The sequence below is a fragment of the Triticum aestivum genome, chromosome 3B (assembly GCF_018294505.1).
Source record: "Triticum aestivum cultivar Chinese Spring chromosome 3B, IWGSC CS RefSeq v2.1, whole genome shotgun sequence".
Lineage (NCBI taxonomy): Eukaryota > Viridiplantae > Streptophyta > Magnoliopsida > Poales > Poaceae > Triticum > Triticum aestivum.
In genome coordinates, this window is record NC_057801.1 from 595,456,623 (window position 1) to 595,476,099 (window position 19,477).

General features: G+C 49.1%; 1 protein-coding gene across 1 annotated transcript; it reads right to left on the reverse strand.

The window, feature by feature from the left end:
- Positions 1-16,675: 16,675 nt before the first annotated feature.
- LOC123067620 (protein RETICULATA-RELATED 3, chloroplastic) lies at positions 16,676-19,198 on the reverse strand. Its single transcript, XM_044490344.1, has 2 exons — positions 19,028-19,198; positions 16,676-18,182 (listed from the first exon to the last, which is right to left on the reverse strand). Exons 1-2 carry the CDS (start codon positions 19,196-19,198, stop codon positions 16,899-16,901), a joined length of 1,455 nt encoding a protein of 484 aa, XP_044346279.1. The 3' UTR covers positions 16,676-16,898.
- Positions 19,199-19,477: the final 279 nt, after the last annotated feature.

The following is a 19,477-nucleotide window of genomic DNA, read 5'->3' on the forward strand; positions in this document are numbered from 1 at the left end:
CTACTTGAAGTTCCCTTTCTTTCCCTTTGCCCTTTTCTTGAAACTAGTGGTCTTGTCAATCATTAACACTTGATGCTCTTTCTTGATTTCTACTTCGTTGATTTCAACATCACGAAGAGCTCGGAATCGTTTTCGTCATCCCTTGCATACTACAGTTCATCACAAAGTTCTACTAACTTGATGATGGTGACTAGAGAATTCTGTCAATCACTATCTTATCTGGAAGATTAACTCCCACTTGATTCAAGCGATTTAAGTACTCAGACAATCTGAGCACATGCTCACTAGTTGAGCGATTCTCCTCCATCTTTTAGCAATAGAACTTGTTGGAGACTTCATATCTCTCAACTCGGGTATTTGCTTGAAATATTAACTTCAATTCCTGGAACATCTCATATGGTCCATGACGTTCAAAACATCTTTGAAGTCCCGATTCTAAGCTGTTAAGCATGGTGCACTAAACTATCAAGTAGTCATCATATTGAGCTAGCCAAACGTTCATAACGTCTACATCTGCTCCTGCAATAGGTCTGTCACCTAGCGGTGCATCAAGGACATAATTCTTCTGTGCAGCAATGAGGATAAACCTCAGATCACGGACCAAGTCCGCATCATTGCTACTAACATTTTTCAACACAATTTTCTCTAGGAACATATCAAAATAAACATATGAAAGCAACAATGCAAGCTATTGATCTATAACACAATTTGCAGAATACTACCAGGACTAAGTTCATGATAAATTTAGGTTCAATTAATCATATTACTTAAGAACTCCCACTTAGACAGACATCTCTCTAGTCATCTAAGTGATCACGTGATCCAAATCAACTAAACCATAACCGATCATCACGTGAGATGGAGTAGTTTTCAATGGTGAACATCACTATGTTGATCATATCTACTATATGATTCACGCTCGACCTTTCGGTCTCCGTGTTCCGAGGCCATATCTGCATATGCTAGGCTCGTCAAGTTTAACCTGAGTATTCCGCGTGTGCAAAACTGTCTTGCACCCGTTGTAGATGGACGTAGAGCTTATCACACCCGATCATCACGTGGTGTCTCGGCACGACGAACTTTGGCAACGGTGCATACTCAGGGAGAACACTTCTTGATAATTTTAGTGAGAGATCATCTTAAAATGCTACCGTCAATCAAAGCAAGATAAGATGCATAAAGGATAAACATCACATGCAATCAATATAAGTGATATGATATGGCCATCATCATCTTGTGCTTGTGATCTCCATCTTCGAAGCACCGTCGTGATCACCATCGTCACCGACACGACACCTTGATCTCCATCGTAGCATCGTTGTCGTTACGACATCTATCGCTACTACGACTATCGCTACCGCTTAGTGATAAAGTAAAGCAATTACAGGGCGTTTGCATTTCATACAATAAAGCGACAACCATATGGCTCCTGCTAGTTGCCGATAACTTCGGTTACAAAACATGATCATCTCATACAATAAAATATAGCATCACGTCTTGACCATATCACATCACAACATGCCCTGCAAAAACAAGTTAGATGTCCTCTACTTTGTTGTTGCAAATTTTACGTGGCTGCTACGGGCTTAGCAAGAACCGTTCTTACCTACGCATCAAAACCACAACGATAGTTTGTCAAGTTGGTGCTGTTTTAACCTTCGCAAGGACCGGGCGTAGCCACACTCAGTTCAACTAAAGTGGGAGAGACAGACACCCGCCGGTCACCTTTAAGCAACGAGTGCTCGTAGCGGTGAAACCAGTCTCGCGTAAGCGTACGCGTAATATCGGTCCGGGCCGCTTCATCTCACAATACCGCCGAACCAAAGTATGACATGCTGGTAAGCAGTATGACTTGTATCGCCCACAACTCACTTGTGTTCTACTCGTGCATATAACATCAACGCATAAAACCTGGCTTTGATGCCACTATTGCGTAACGTAGTAATTTCAAAAAAAATCCTACGTACACGCAAGATCATGGTGATGGCATAGCAACGAGAAGAGAGAGTGTTGTCCACGTACCCTCGTAGACCGTAAGCGGAAGCGTTATGACAACGCGGTTGATGTAGTTGTATGTCTTCACGATCCGACCGAGTACCGAACGTACGGCACCTCCGAGTTCAGCACACGTTCAGCTCGATGACGATCCCGGGCTCCGATCCAGCAAAGCTTCGGGGATGAGTTCCGTCAGCACGACGGCGTGGTGACGATGATGATGCTCTACCAGTGCAGGGCTTCGCCTAAACTCCGCGACGATATGACCGAGGTGGAATATGGTGGAGGCGGGCACCGCACACGGCTAAGGAACGATCCGTAGATCAACTTGTGTGTCCATAGGGTGCCCCCTGCCCCCGTATATAAAGGAGTGGAGGGGGAGGTGCGGCCGGCCTAGGAGGGGGCGCGCCAAGGGGAGTCCTACTCCCACCGGGAGTAGGACTCCCTCCTTCCTTGTTGGACTAGGAGAAGTGGAAAGAGGGGGAGAGAGGAAAGGAAAAGAGGGCTGCCCCCTTAGTCCAATTCGGACCAGAGGGGGGGCGCAGGTCTCTTTCCTTTTGGCCTCTCTCCTCTATTCCCGTATAGCCCAATAAGGCCCATATACTCCCCGGCGAATTCCCGTAACTCTCCGGTACTCCGAAAAATACCCGAATCACTCGGAACCTTTCCGAACTCCGAATATAGTCGTCCAATTTATCGATCTTTACGTCTCGACCATTTCGAGACTCCTCGTCATGTCCCTGATCTTATCCGGGACTCCGAACTCCTTCGGTACATCAAAACTCATAAACTCATAATATAACTGTCATCGTAACGTTAAGCGTGCGGACCCTACGGGTTCGAGAACTATGTAGACATGACCTAGAACTATTCTTGGTCAATAACCAATAGCGAAACCTGGATGCCCATATTGGTTCCTACATATTCTACGAAGATCTTTATCGGTCAAACCGCATAACAACATACGTTGTTCCCTTTGTCATCGGTATGTTACTTGCCCGAGATTTTATCGTCGGTATCCAATACCTAGTTCAATCTCGTTACCGGCAAGTCTCTTTACTCGTTACGTAATGCATCATCCCGTAACCAACTCATTGGTCACATTGCTTGCAAGGCTTATAGTGATGTGCATTACCGAGAGGGCCCAGAGATACCTCTCCGACAATCGGAGTGACAAAACCTAATCTCGAAATACGCCAACTCAACATGTACCTTCTGAGACACCTGTAGTACTCCTTTATAATCACCCAGTTACGTTGTGACGTTTGGTAGTACCCAAAGTGTTCCTCCGGTAAACGGGAGTTGCATAATTCTCATAGTTACAGGAACATGTATAAGTCATGAAGAAAGCAATAGCAACATGCTAAACGATCAAGTGCTAGGCTAACGGAATGGGTCATGTCAATCACATCATTCTCCTAATGATGTGATCCCATTAATCAAATGACAACTCTTTTGTCCATGGCTAGGAAACATAACCATCTTTGATAAACGAGCTAGTCAAGTAGAGGCATACTATTGACACTATGTTTGTCTATGTATTCACACATGTATTATGTTTCCGGTTAATACAATTCTAGCATGAATAATAAACATTTATCATGAAATAAGGAAATAAATAATACCTTTATTATTGCCTCTAGGGCATATTTCCTTCACCATCTTCGAAGCACCGTCGTGATCACCATCGTCACCGGCGCGACACCTTGATCTCCATCGTAGCATCGTTGTCGTTACGCCATATATTGCTTCTACGACTATCGCTACCACTTAGTGATAAAGTAAAGCAATTACAGGGCGTTTGCATTTCATACAATAAAGCGACAACCATATGGCTCCTGCCAGTTGCCAATAACTTCGGTTACAAAACATGATCATCTCATACAATAAAATATAGCATCACGTCTTGACCATATCACATCACAACATGCCCTGCAAAAACAAGTTAGACGTCCTCTACTTTGTTGTTGCAATTTTTACGTGGCTGCTACGGGCTTAGCAAGAACCGTTCTTACCTACGCATCAAAACCACAACGATAGTTTGTCAAGTTGGTGTTGTTTTAACCTTCGCAAGGACTGGGCGTAGCCACACTCGGTTCAACTAAAGTGAGAGAGACAAACACCCGCCGGTCACCTTTAAGCAACAAGTGCTCGTAGCGGTGAAACCAGTCTCACGTAAGCGTACGCGTAATGTCGGTCCGGGCCCTTCATCTCACAATGCCGCTGAACCAAAGTATGACATGCTGGTAAGAAGTATGACTTATATCGCCCACAACTCACTTATGTTCTACTCGCGCATATAACATCAACGCATAAAACCTAGGCTCGGATGCCACTGTTGGGGAACGTAGTAATTTCAAAAAAATTCCTACATACACGCAAGATCATGGTGATGGCATAGCAACGAGAGGGGAGAGTGTTGTCCACGTACCCTCGTAGACCGTAAGCGGAAGCGTTATGACAACGTGGTTGATGTAGTCGTACGTCTTCACGATCCGACCGATCCAAGCACCGAACGTACGGCACCTCCGAGTTCAGCACATGTTCAGCTTGATGACGATCCCCGGGCTCCGATCCAGCAAAGCTTCGGGGATGAGTTCCGTCAGCACGACGGTGTGGTGACGATGATGATGCTCTACCGGCGCAGGGCTTCGCCTAAACTCCGCGACGATATGACTGAGGTGGAATATGGTGGAGGGGGGCACCGCACATGGCTAAGGAACGATCCGTAGATCAACTTGTGTGTCTATGGGGTGCCCCCTGCCCCCGTATATAAAGGAGGGAGGCGGGAGGCCGGCCGGCCCTTGTTGGGCGCGCCAGGAGGAGGAGTCCTCCTCCTAGTAGGAGTAGGACTCCTCCTTTCCTACTCCTACTAGCTTTCCTACTCCTACTAGGAGGGGAAGGAAGGGGGAGAGGAGGGGAAGGAAAGAGGGGGGCGCCGCCCCCCCCCCCCCCCTCCTAGTCCAATTCGGACAAGAGGGAGAGGGGGCGCGCGGCCCTTCCTGGCCGCCCCTCTCTCTTCCCACCAAGGCCCATGTGGCCCATTAACTCTCTGGGGGGGTTCCGGTAACCCTCCGGCACTCCGGTTTTCTCCGAAATCACCCGGAACACTTCCGGTGTCCGAATATAGTCGTCCAATATATCAATCTTTATGTCTCAACCATTTCGAGAGTCCTCGTCATGTCCGTGATCACATCCGGGACTCCGAAAAAACTTTGGTACATCAAAACTTATAAACTCATAATAAAATTATCATCGTAACATTAAGCGTGCGGACCCTACGGGTTCGAGAACTATGTAGACATGACCTAGAACCATTCTCGGTCAATAACCAATAGCGGGACCTGGATGCCCATACTGGTTCCTACATATTCTACGAAGATCTTTATCGGTCAAACTGCATAACAACATACGTTGTTCCCTTTGTCATCGGTATGTTACTTGCCCGAGATTTGATCGTCGGTATCCAATACCCAGTTCAATCTCGTTACCGGTAAGTCTCTTTACTCATTCCGTAATGCATCATCCCGTAACCAACTCATTTGGTCACATTGCTTGCAAGGCTTATAATGATGTGCATTACCGAGAGGGCCCAGAGATACCTCTCCGACAATCGGAGTGACAAAACCTAATCTCGAAATACGCCAACTCAACATGTACCTTTGGAGACACCTGTAGTACTCTTTTATAATCACCCAGTTACGTTGTGACGTTTGGTAGTACCCAAAGTGTTCCTCCGGAAATGGGAGTTGCATATTTCTCATAGTTACAGGAACATGTATAAGTCATGAAGAAAGCAATAGCAGCATACTAAACGATCAAGTGCTAGGCTAACGAAATGGGTCATGTCAATCACATCATTCTTCTAATGATGTGATCCCATTAATCAAATGACAACACATGTCTATGGTTAGGAAACATAACCATCTTTGATTAATGAGCTAGTCAAGTAGAGGCATACTAGTGACTTTATGTTTGTCTATGTATTCACACATGTATCATGTTTCCGGTTAATACAATTCTAGCATGAATAATAAACATTTATCATGATATGAGGAAATAAATAATAACTTTATTATTGCCTCTAGGGCATATTTCCTTCAATAACACCTTAAGACACAAATCAACCAAAACCCTAATGTCACCTAGATACTCCATTGTCACCTCAAGTATCTGTGGGCATGATTATACGATATGCATCACACAATCTCAGACTCATCTATTCAACCAACACAAAGTACTTCAAAGAGTGCCCCAAAGTTTCTACCGGAGAGTCAAGAACGTGTGCCAACCCCTATGCATAGGTTCATGAGCGGAACCCGCGAGTTGGTCACCAAAACATACATCAAGAGGCACATGATATCCCATTGTCACCACAGATAAGGATGGCAAAACATACATCAAGTGTTCTCATAAAAGACTCAATCCGATAAGATAACTTCAAAGGGGAAAACTCAATTCATCAGAAGAGAGTAGAGGGGGAGAAACATCATAAGATCCAACTACAATAGCAAAGCTCGGGATACATCAAGATTGTGCCATAGAGGGAACATGAGAGAGAACACGAGAGAGAGAGAGAGAGAGAGATCAAACACATAGCTACTGGTACATACCCTCAGCCTCAAGAGTGAACTTACTCCCTCCTCGTCATGGAGAGCGCCGGGATGATGAAGATGGCCACCGGTGATGGGTTCCCCCTCCGGCAGGGTGCCGGGAAGGGCTCCCGAGAGGTTTTTGGTGGCTACAGAGGCTTGCCGCGGCGGAACTCCCGATCTATCTTCTCCGTGGATGTTTTTAGTGTATGTGGGACTATATAGGCGAAAGAAGTCGGTCGGGGGTGCTCGAGGGGTCCACGAGACAGGGGGCCGCGCCCTGTAAGGGGGGGGCGACCTCCTATCTCGTGGGCTCCTTGAGGATCTTCTGACTTGATCCTCAAGCCTCCAGGATGGTATTCTTCCAAAAAATTACGATGCCGAAGGTTTCATTCCATTTGGACTCCGTTTGATATTCCTTTTCTTCAAAATACTGAAACACGCAATAAAACAGCAATATGGGCTGGGCCTCCGGTTAATAGGTTAGTCCCAAAAGTAATATAAAAGTGTAAAATAAAGCCCGTAATTATTCAAAACAAGTAATATAATAGCATGGAACAATCAAAAATTATAGATACGTTGGAGACGTATCACCGGGAGTACGACTCCATCATCCGCGTTCTTGTAACACTTCCGCTTAGCGATCTTCAAGGGTATGAAGATGCACTCCCTCTCTCTTGTTGCTAGAATCTCCATAGATTGATCTTGGTGATGCGTAGAAAATTTTGAATTTCTGCTACGTTCCCCAACACTTACTACCTTAAGTTCCACTATATCGGCTTGGGTAGTAAAGGGAAAACTATTGTGATTGTGTCCTGGTTCATCCGGAGGAGCACCTCAGTATAGAAAGCCGAAAACTGAATGTCATGATGCGGCGTGAGCCGGTCAGTTGTTCGAGAGGTCACAAATCTTTTGCGGTTTTTTCTGCATTATGTGATGAATCAGTTTTTATCCGATCAGGTGTTTACAGTACCCCAAGTCCGGACTTACGAATACTAGGGGTTGTGCCTAAATTTTTATTGTCAAACTCCTATGGCTAAGTGAGGGTGATAAAGTCACATAGTCCGATTACCTGGTTCGTTGCGCTAAACACCACATTTAAGGACCAAACTCTGGAGTAAAGAGTGTTTAGATTCATCCCGAACACCCCTGTACTAAATACGTGGGGGCAGAAGCCGACGACTGGCCAACTCTCAGTTTTAACAAAACGGCCGCACAGGAGGTAAAATTTTAAATAACAGGCATTATATAACATAACGGTTCTGTTTCATAATACAGGAAAGCACAATATGAATGACTTCATTCAAAGATAATGTCTTTGGAGCACTGCCCCTCTACAATGCGGGATCCCTTCAGGACATCTTCAAAATAACGCTCGGGCGTGCGGTGCTCCTTGCCCGCGGGCAGTCCCTCGGTCGCAAGCTTCACGGCGTCCATCTTCGCCCATTGTACCTTGACACGGGCGAAGGCCATTCACGCGCCTTCGATGCAGACCGACCGCTTGATGGCATCAAGCCGAGGGCAGGCATTGACCAGCCGTTTCACGAGTCCGAAGTAGCTGCTGGGTATGGCTTCGGCAGGCCATAGCCGGATTATTAAATCCTTCATGGCTAGTTCGGCCGCCCTATGCAGTTCGACCAGCTATTTTAGCTGGTCGCTAAAGGGCACCAGATGTTCTGGCGCAAGGTATTGTGATCAAAACAGCTTCTCCGTGGAGCTCCCCTCTTTGGCTCGAAAGAACTGCGCAGCGTCTGAAACGTTGCGCGGTAGATCCACCAACGCCCCTGGAGAACTCCAAATCTGGGTCAGTAAGAGGAACCTTTTCTTCACATATTTGCTCTGCATAATAAAGGCCTTACCTGCCGAGATTTTTCTGGCCTCCTGGACTTCTTGGAGGGTGCCCTGGGCTTCAACCTGGGCATCGTGTGCGCTTTGGCGGACCTTGGAAAGTTCGGACTCTTGATCCGCAATGTTGCACTCCAAGGACTCGCATTTCTTCACGGCGTCCTAGAGCTCATACTGGACCTCAACGACCCTGGCCTCGTGCTCTTCACGGGCAGCTTGTTCCTTTGCCGCTCTCTCCTCGGCCTCGGCCAGTGCCTTCTTGAGGGTCTCCACCTCGGTCACCGCTCCTAATAAATATCATGGCACTTTAGTCAGCACAAATCATTCATCCTTCCTGAATATAGACAAGGTTATTGCATACCTTGATTATCTTCCAGCTGTTTCTTCACACGGCCGAGCTCTTCCTCGGTCCGCTCGAGACTCTGCTTCAGTCTGGAGACCTCAGCAGCATGAGAGGTTGCAATCAGCAGCGACGCCTGCTTATTCATATAGACATGTCAGGTTGGTCTCTTGCGAAATTACTTGATCCTCTGTTCGGCTTTTCTTATCGAACACCGGAAAAAGTCTCAAGGGCTACTATCTATACTGTGACATTATTTTTACATAATTGCATCTTTACCTCAAAGCCTGTTAGAAGGATTGTGCAGGCTTCGGTTAGTCCGCTCTTCGCGGACTGAATCTTCTCAACCACCGTACCCATAACGGTACGGTGTTCCTCAACAATGGAAGCACTTCACAGCGCTTCCATTAGAGTATCCGGCACCTTTGGCTGGACAGAGGTCACCGGCGGAATTGGCATGCCTCCTCCTTTTGAAGGAGGTTGCTGGCCAGATTCCAGAGCCGTACAGGTCTCCGGGACCGTATTCGGCTGGGGGCCAAACTGAATGTGGCACCCATCGCCAGTCTCCATGGGGATTTGCTCCCCCATGTGTCCGACGGTTGAGGTTTCATCCTCCGGCACCGCCCTGACGGTCTCTTGAGTCTCTCCCTGGTCTGGGATCCTTTGGGACAACACCTCGGTGTCATCCATGGCCTTGGGAGAGGAGGCCGCCGGGAGGGACCCGCTATCCATCGCCTTCGAGTCCAGCGAATTCGTCGAAGACGAGGATCGCTCGAGGTCAGACCAAGCCGGACTGCAAACGCATGATTCAACATGTTAAGACTATGAAGTAGAGAGGCCGGGTATATGAATGTGTCCGGGTTTTTGAGTACTCACGATTTGGCCAGGGGCTTGGCTCGGGGGTGCCGCTCTAGGCTGTTGTCGATGTCCCACGCGGATTTATCCGCGAGGGAACCCTTCCCCCTCTTGGACGCCTCTGTCTCCAGATTTGTGGAGGCTGCCCTCTTCTTCCTTCCCTCCTTAGGGGGGAGTTCCTTTCCTCCTCCTCTTCGTCCCCGACGGCGGAGGAGTGAGTCTCAGTGTCTTCGGACATCATGTCTGAAGCACCCTTGCGACGGAGACCACTTCTGGTCTCCTTGGCCTTCTTCTCCGGTGCTTGATAGGCGTCGGAACCAGCATCTTCGTCAGAAGTGGGATTGCTAGGTCTTCGGGCAGCGAAGCCGGACAGTCAATCCGCTCCGCCTTCTTTGTCCAGCCCTGAGAGAATCAGTAGGGAGGCTTAGGCGTCTTCCTCAAGTATGCAAGTAAAGGATACACCTTGAAAACATGAAAAAGCTTACTGGACTAGCGGGATGGGCCAAGTCATGCCCACGGTCATCGGTTGTATCCAGCCACGTCTCGTTGGACTTGAAAAGCACCTTCCAGATGTCTTCTTGCGTAGTGCCGAAGAACTGCAGCAAGATATGGTGCTTGGCTGGATCGTACTCCCGCAAATGGCAAGTCCAACTTTGGCACGGAAGGATCCAACGAATAAGCATCACCTGGATCACATTGACAAGCTTGGTATTCTTGTCTACCATGCTCTTGATGCGCGTCTGAAGCGCTGTCAGCTTGTCCGACGAAGACCAGTCCAGGCCCTTCTCTGGCCAGGAGGTGAGCCGCATCGGGGCTCCGGACCGGAATTTGGGAGCCACGGCCCAGGTGGTGTCGCGCAGCTCTATGACGTAGAACCAATGTTGTTGCCACCCTTTGACGGTCTCCATGAAGGTGCCTATTGGCCATGTGACGTTGGGCAGCTTGCTCACCATGGCGCCTCCACACTCTACATGTTGGCCACCCACCACCTTCGGCTTCACATTGAAGATCTTTAACCACAATCCGAAGTGGGGTAGGATGCGTAGGAAAGCCTCGCACACGACTATGAATGTCGAAATATTGAGGAAAGAATTCGGGGCTAGATCATGGAAATCTAGCTCGTAGTAGTACATGAGTCTGCGGACGAATGGGTGGAGAGGAAATCCCAGCTCACGGACGAAGTGGGAGATGAACACTACCCTCTCATGAGGCTCTGGAGTGGGGACAATCTGTCCCTTGGCTAGAAGCCAGTGGGCGATTTCCTTCGCCAAATATCCAGCCTCCCGGAGCTTCATAATATCCTTCTCCTTGACGGAGGAGGCCATCCACTTGCCCTGCGCTCCGGATCCGGACATGGTTGGAGAGCTTTCTTGGGGCGGAAAAGATGAGAACTTGGGCGTTGGAGCTTGAGAATGGGGGAAGCAGAGAGAGAGAGAAGGCGTGGGTGAAAGAGGTGAATCCTTATCTCTTTATAAAGGCAGTGAATATCAAGCGTCTCCCCACTCGCCCTAAAAACTCGCCTATCCCCAAGGGCCGTGCAAACGATACGGTAGGATTACCCATGCCCGTATTGATGAGAATCCTGCAATAAGGGGACACATTCTCTGCTTTTACAAGACGTGTCAATGAAACCGCATCTCAAAATATGGAGCGGCAGCTAAAAACGGTTCGAAATAATGGCCGGGCGGCGATGTGATGTCACGCTACAAAAAGTTGTCAACGGATTGGACTCGTGAAATCTCTCTGTGGTTGTGTGTGGAATTTGTTTTGCAGAGCCGGACACAATTCTTGTGTTCAAAGACTATTTTGGAGTATTCAGAGAAGGAACCCGCCTTGCAATGCCGAAGACAATCTGCGCGCCGGACACCTCGTCATTGAAGCCTGGTTCAGGGGCTACTGAGGGAGTCCTAGATTAAGGGGTCCTCAGACGGCCAGACTATGTGACATGGGCCAGACTGATGGGCTGTGAAGATACAAGACCAAAGACTATCTCCTGTGTCCGGATGTGACTCTCCTTGGCGTGGAAGGCAAGCTTGTCGCATGGATATGAAGATTCCTTTCTCTGTAACCGACTTTGTACAACCCTAGTCCCCTCCGGTGTCTATATAAACCGGAGGGCTCAGTCCGTGGAGGCAATCATAATCATACAGGCTAGACTTCTAGGGTTTTAGCCATTACGATCTCGTGGTAGATCAACTCTTGTAATACTCATGTTCATCAAGATCAATCAAGCAGGAAGTAGGGTATTACCTCCATAGTGAGGGCCCGAACCTGGGTAAACATCGTGTCCACCGCCTCATGTTACCATCAACCTAAGACGCACAGTTCGGGACCCCCTACCAGAGATCCGCCGGTTTTGACACCGACGGGTGTGCCCCCGTCAATGTGGATGGGATTAGAGCATCTACAGCCACACGCCCCAAACCCGTCTCACGGCCGGACAGGCGGACAAATCACTGGTCGGTCACAAAAAAATGATCCACCCGGGCGCCTCAAACCGGCCTCAAACACCGGGCTGTCTGGCGCCCCTCATATCTAGCCCAAACGTAGGGCGGATTTGGGTGGCCCGAGCGCGTCCTCCACGTCGAAGCTGATAGGCCCGGCCCACCACCGACCCCACGGCCGTCACACAAAAAACACCAATCCGGCTCCTCGCTTGGAACCCTAGCTCACTCACTCTCCTCTCTCGCTCTGTCCTCTCCTCTCCCCTCTCCGATTTCGACCCAATCCGGCGCAATGTCGAGCTCCGGCAACCACTCTGGCTCTGACGTCGACGAGGAGCTAGCCTTCGCATTGCCTTGGAGTGGTCCAAGGTGGACACTAGGGGCAGCTCTAAATCTACAGCGTCGCCGCAGCTCCCGCACCTGCGCAGCGCAGACGCCGGAGATGGCCCCTCCCGGCCCACGCGTAGCTCCTCCAAGGCAGCGCACTCCGCTCCACCCCCGCGTCGTCCCCTTCCCCCATTGGCGGCCGCTCGGCATGGGCAGCGATATGTGCTAGTGCCTGCGCCACCGGCCCGCATGCGCACTCCGGAAATGGACGCGGCGACCGGAAGGGTAAAGGCTCGGCGAGGAAGTGGTGAATCTCCGCCGTCTGCGTAGTTAATTTCTAGTTATTTTATGTCTCTAGTTAGAACATGTCCGTCATATGTGGATTATGTGAACTTCGAGTAGCTTTTGGAGATCCGTATGTGATCTTTTGGTGATCTTTTGGTGATCGGAATGTGCATATCTAGCTCCGTTTCATAGTCCATGCAATGATCTACGTAATTTATCTTCAGGTTGCATGCATAGTATGGCCCGGACGCGTTCGCGGCCGTTCAAGCGGCCGAATTTGCCAAGTCCGGTTGTAGATGCTCTTACTAGGAGAGTTGTATCTTCTCTATACAGGGAGAGTGGAGGTGCTTTTTTTGTGATAATCAGAAAATATTGACAAAAGGGGGTCTTCGGGGGTATGTTTTTTCTGCTAACCTTCCCAAATATTTTGGGGATATGGAATTTGTTGTAGATTGCTCCTTAACGAATATAAAAAGTACGTGAGATGCCAACTTGTCACTTTTGGTGCGAAGGAACAAAACTTTGGAGGGGTCCCCAACGCATGGTCACGCTTTAATATGCGTGCCTGATCATTGGAGTTGCATTGCGCAAAAGCTGTGGTTGCAAGTGGACACGAGATATTCCATCCATCATTCCGTTCATCAGTACGATATTTATTCCGTGGAGCGATTGCTTTCTCTCAAGCAGGAAAAGAAAAGAAAAGAAAGAAGAAATGAAATTATACTAATTCGTTGGCTATCTTTTGCCTCTTGGATTCATGGCTCGCATATCATAGGTTAAGTCAGGATATCATATCTGGTATCTGAAATTTGTATAATGATACAAATCAGAGTCTCAAAGGGCCTCCGAATGTGACAGTAAGAGAAGGAAATTTCTGTGCTGTCAGAGCCTCAAAGAGTCGAAGGGCGAACGTAACAGAAGAGCAAGCATACAAACAAACAAGTGAGCAAATTAAGAAAATTAAAATGGATGGAAAATTGCCGTTGCATCTAGCTATATACTTCTGCTCTCCATCTCTTTAAATCGCAAAGTACAGCAAATGAAAAGATTGGGTATTGGCTACTACTAATAGTGAAGATTGAACCAACATTTCAGGCGACCAAACAGACTGCAGAACTCCTCTTGTAGTACTACTCATAAATCACACACGGCACACTCACTAATTCTGTATGGGATTGGACTTGGTGCCCGGCGTCTGCTTGTCGCTTCCTTGTGCTCCATGGAGGGCATGTGCATGCTCTGATCTTGTGAGCACATTGCTTTGCAGAAGCTTCCTCGCGACGAGCCTCTCCTCTCTTGATGCTCGATCACCGGAAGGCAGCACTGTTAGATAGCAATGGAGAAGTAGCAAGGCGGAGAGGAAGCAAGCCCAGATGCTGGCACCTCGCATGGCTGCGTTTAGCGAGTACTCCCTCCTTCCATCTATATAGGGCCTAATGCATTTTTTAAGACCACGTTTGACTATTGACAAGATTAATAGTACATGACATGCACAATGTGAAAATTATATCATTAAAAGCTCCTTTCACACACGAATTTAACGACGTGCTTTGTGTAAGTTGCATGTCATATATTGTTGCTCTAATATTTGGTCAAAGTTAGCCTCGAAAAACACATTAGGCCCTATATAGATGGAAGGAGGGAGTACTGATTATAGTGGAGAAGCAATGATGGGTGCTCGAGTCCGTCCACATATATGAGCCCCATATGATGTGTGATATCAGTGCAATCAGCGGTGCGAGATCCGGTGGTGATCGAGAATCTGGGGCCTGATTATTTTTCCGGCAATGGGCGATGATTGTTATGATAGCATGTGATTTGCGCGTCATATATACTACTACCATATTGGTTGTCTAGAAGCGATTGAGCGTAGCCTAAATGTTTAGGTTTGTTGTGGCGAAAGCAATCCACCGGAATTTCAAGTTCCAAACCTAGCACTGGTTGCATTTTTCTGAATTTATTTAAAACTATTCGTCAATGTTCGTTTAATGAAAGAAAACGTTTCTATCGACTACAAGATGCCTGTGATGTAAGATGTTATGCTGGCTCAGTATCTCGAAGCTGCTCAGACACAGTAGGTTGTAAGTGCGCGTGTTCGATGAGTGCATGTGCTTGTAATCCTGTACGTGAGCGAGGTCCAAAACCATCGATTAGCTTCGCTGGAGTATAGCATGTGAAGAGAAACAGACACCCACGGGTCCTGCCCGATGCGTGAACAACCCCGGACTGGACCGCCGGACGGACGTCCATGTGGCGCAAATCTGCACAAGGAGAGGCAGAAGTCGAGGGCAGACGGCGGTCCCGGCCCGGCCTCCACATGCCGCCACGCGCACCAACGCGCGCGCCACCTGCTGCCGAAAATGCCCGTTGGACTGACCAGCTTGACCAGCCAAGCCATCCAGCTTCGCCCTTCCTTGATGGCGGTACAGAGCACCTAGACGGGTCTCGCCCGAAACTGGCCGGGATTGTGGCCTCACGCTCCCAGGCCGATGCCGCTGGGAGCGCCACGTTTCCGATCCGACGAAAGTGGGGTACGAGGGCATCTATTCCTCTTGCACTGCGTTTGGCGACTGAATTCCCCCCACTCTTTCTCTGCCGCCAGGTGGAAGAAACGTGTCCTCCCGCGATCAGATCCCACGCTAGAAAATGATGTTCTGTAGCGACGAGATTCGACCATTTCTAACGAACCAACAGCTTCTCTGGCTTGTGGCGTCACCGCGTCCGTTCCTGGGGTCACATCGACCCGCGGTACCGGGCACGAACTGGCTAACCATCACGCGGAATGCGAAATTCCCATCGAACGTCGCAGGATTTCTCTACGGAGGAGCCCCCTGGTTCAAGATCTCATATCAAGTTTCAACTGCTGGGAAAGAATTGCGGCCAAAATGTCCCTAAAATCTGTGGTTTAGGTGCCAATTCATTTAACCGGTCGCAGTTGAGGTGCTGCCGCATTTGCACGGAGAATACAGTTTCCTTGTTTATTCCCATCTCTTTTTACAAGTCACCCTCGTTTCCAGCCTTGCTTCACCAACCAAGGCGCACAGCAATTGAAACCTCACCGTCCACCAACAACCATGTCGCACTCAAACCCTCGTGAGAAACTTGTCGAGAAGCTATGCGCCGAGGGACAAGATCTCAAGGGGAAAATCGACTCTGCCAGGTCTAGAGTCCCAAACGGTTCTAACCATGAAAAATCGCATGCATGTCTTCCTCTATTGCTGCAACTTTCCCATGCCTGTTCGTGCATCCACATGGCAATGTACAAGAGGCATGACCAGCCAATACTTTCGCGCAACAACGACAGCATCGAAAAGAGCAGCAGTACAAACTATTGATATTTTGAATTTTAGAAGGATGTCAGCAGAAAGTTTAGCCTTCTAAAATCTGAAACACTAGTCACCACCAAAGATCAAGATTTGGTTTCCCCAAACATATAGCCCGGACAGACACAATGACTAAAATTACAACCGTGGAATGTCAATGTGCATACCTGGGAGGCCATGATGAACAACTTCTGGGGAAATTATGAGCCAGTACAAAGTGTCGACGCATATACTCCCCAGGAAAATCCTATAAAAACTTCAGATCAAGACAATCATTCTCAAGTATCCTAGCTACGCAGGGAATTATAACTTCCAAATATATTGCCACCAGACTGATACAACCTTTCGATTACCAAGAGAAATGCAAATTGCTTAAAAGAATACTAAGATAGTACAATGTAACCTGTCGAACTAGTCCGAAGTTACGACACTAGCATATGCAGAAATTTAATTTAGCAGATCATCTCGGCACACTGTTGTGGCTGGATTTGGCCTTGTTGCATCAATAAGTTTACCCAACTCATAAAGATCTTGTCATCAAATATCAGTATATACTCACATCTTATAAAGTTGGTTAGTATCAGAAAATGTAAGCAGACAGATCAACATGAACTACCGAATAGGTAAAGACTGCAGATGCATAATTGACCAAATGAGCACACGGGAGAATGATAAAACTTTATTTTAAGATCATCTAAGCAAGCCATCTCATAACACTAGATCACCACAAACCGACTGAACAAAATATTTCAAGCCTCACTCATTATTACCAACCAACCGACCGACTTACCATCTACAAGTTTCTTGGCCTGTGTCCAAGTAAATGAGGCTAGGGCGATGCACAGCGCAAGCAAAGCATGCCCCGACCTACTTACCCTCTACTATACCCAAATCACTTGTCCTCAGTGCTAACATTAGCGGCAATGGCATCGCCCTCAGCTATCAATCTCTCCTTGGCTTCTGAATCAGAAGATGCCGGCTTATCTGATTTCTGCGCACCGGTGAGCCTTGCGAGCAACACAAAGGACATCCCACCAAGCACGTTGTTCATGCAACGAAGTGCGATCACAGCCACCTTGAAGACTGGGGGTGGCATGACATTGCCAAGAAGGAACTCGACCCCATTCAGGGTCTGGTATCGCAGGTTGCTGCTGATGCCCATGTGGAGCGCCCAGGTGCCTGCGTTGAGCAGCGTGGGAGGCGCCTTGTTTGGGGTCTCGAAGGCCGGGTCCATGCGCTTCCTCATGGCGATGAGACCGTTGGAGATGGCGGTGCCCATGAGCCCGGCACCGAACCCCACCACCGCGAACGTAGTGCCCTTGGACAAAAGGGTCGCAAAGCGGGAGCCGAGCGAATAAGGACCCGGCTCGAACATGTGGCTGGGGAGGGAGGAGACGGCGGCCGCCGCTGCGGCCGAGACCCCGGCGGTGGGGGCGAGCATGTACATGAGCACGAAGTTGAGGATGGATCCGACGACGAGGGTGGAGAAGACGAAGTCGAGCTCGTTGAGGCCGAAGTTGGGGCGCGACGACATGTCGCCGAGCACGCAGGCGGTGACGCCGACCAGCTCCTCCATGAGCACCTTGAACGGGAACTGGGGATCCGCGGCCACGCGGGCCGCCCACCCGGCGAGGAACATACCGAGGATGCCTGCGCGGCCGCCGGCGCCGTCTCCGGCGCCCCCGGAGTCCGCTGCGTCGCCAGATCCTCCGCCGCCGCCGCCGTAGGAGCGCGGGGGCGGGGGCGGGGGCAGCCTCCCTCCCGGCCCGGACGGGGACGGGGAAGCTGAGCGGAGGGCGAGGAGCGCGGAGGAGGAGGCGGGCAGCGGCGAGAAGGCGAGGTTTGAGGTCGGGGCGGCCCGGAGCGGGGCGAGGCGCGCGGAGGAGTCGAGGTGAGCGGACGGGAGGAACCTGGCGGCAGCGAAGGCCGTCGGGGCGGCCATGGCGATCGGGCAGGGAGACGCTCGGTGTCCTCGGCGGCGGCGGCGGCGGCGGGGGAGAGGCGCGAGATGCGGGGAGGTTTTGGGGGTTGGTGTGATGTGGTGGTGCGGTGCGGTGGTTCGGTGGGGAGTGGGTGCGCGGCGCAATATGTATACGTGCCGCGACAGCGCGACACCTGACCTACGGGACCGGACGGGGCCGCCGCTCGTGGGGAAAAAGAAAGCGCACAGTGCCGGCTGCGGACCTCAGCTTGAACTAATAAGAATTTCACTTTGTTTGCTTCCTCTGAAAATTCATTGGAGCTCCAAGCTCTGAAAATAAATTTTGCCTGGGCTTTTGTTTGATTCACACTCTTGCGTGATTGGAACGGTCCAAGCTTTTTTTTTCTCTCGAATACGCACACTCGCACGTATATACTTCCCTACGTGTCTAGCGTATCTATACAAATCTAAGACAAGCGAGTCGGGATGAAACGTGTGTAAATACATCCATGTCTAGATAAATGTAAGATAAGTAATTCGGGACGGATGTAATATTAGAGAAGAATGGAAGAACAAACCCACCACCAAACAAGTTTTACATTGAATGATTACAAGAAATCACAACTCCACTCCAGTCCTACCCTATAAGGAACTACTCTCTCTGATTTCTAAATATAAGTATTTTTAGATATTTCAATACAGATTATATACAAATGTATATAAACATATTTTAGAGTGTAGATTCACTCATTTTATTCCGTATGTAGTCCATATTGAAATCTCTAAAAAGATTTATATTTAGGAACTGAGTGATTACTGGCTATATTCGCACAAAGCGTTGCGCAAAGAAAGCATCAAGGACGTGTTTGGTTGCCTATAGCCATTGGACCAGGCTGTACGAGAAAAAAAGTCAGGCTGTGCAGAGCCAGATTGAAGAAAAACAGTACAAAAAATGATGTAGTCTTGTTGTTTGGTTGCTTGCATGGTGGTTGGTGGGGTTTGACAACATGCAGGCTCACACGTTTGGTAGCAGCGGCTTCCCGCATGCGTTGTGAGAGAAGCATGCGGCCTGACATGAAAAAGGAAAGAATTTTTCTTACCTTGTGGTACACGCGAGCCTGCATGAGTGGAACCTGCCAATTCGAGAGTTTCTCCTCAGCTTCACCCTGGAGTGCTTTAAACACCGTCGATGCAGAGAATTCGTGCGAGCCAAGTAACCAAACACCATGCAAAGTAAAAGTTCCATCCATATGCAGTCTACTATCCACCATGCAGGCAACCAAACACGTCCCAAGCTTTTCACGCACTAAACCCGTTGCCTCCATGCCCTACTTCCGCTCGCGATACTGCGAAGTACATGTTGTTGGCATGACACCGCTCCATCGAACACTATGGAATTTCGATGTTTCCAAAGCTCCCACATGGCCAATAATTATATGGCACGCATCGTCTTGTCCTGGCGGCCATGCGGGCCCGGTGTAGAGCACCAATCAGCATGTCCCCCATCACGGGCGCGTTGTCCACCATGCGCAGAGCCGCGCAAACCTGAG

Coding starts and splice junctions, on each gene's coding strand:
- LOC123067620 (XM_044490344.1), bottom strand. CDS start 19,198: ATGGTGGATAGTAGACTGCATATGGATGGAACTTTTACTTTGCATGGT. Junction 18,183..19,027: donor AGGCTCGCGTGTACCACAAG/GTAAGAAAAATT, acceptor TGAGGTCCGCAG/CCGGCACTGTGCGCTTTCTT.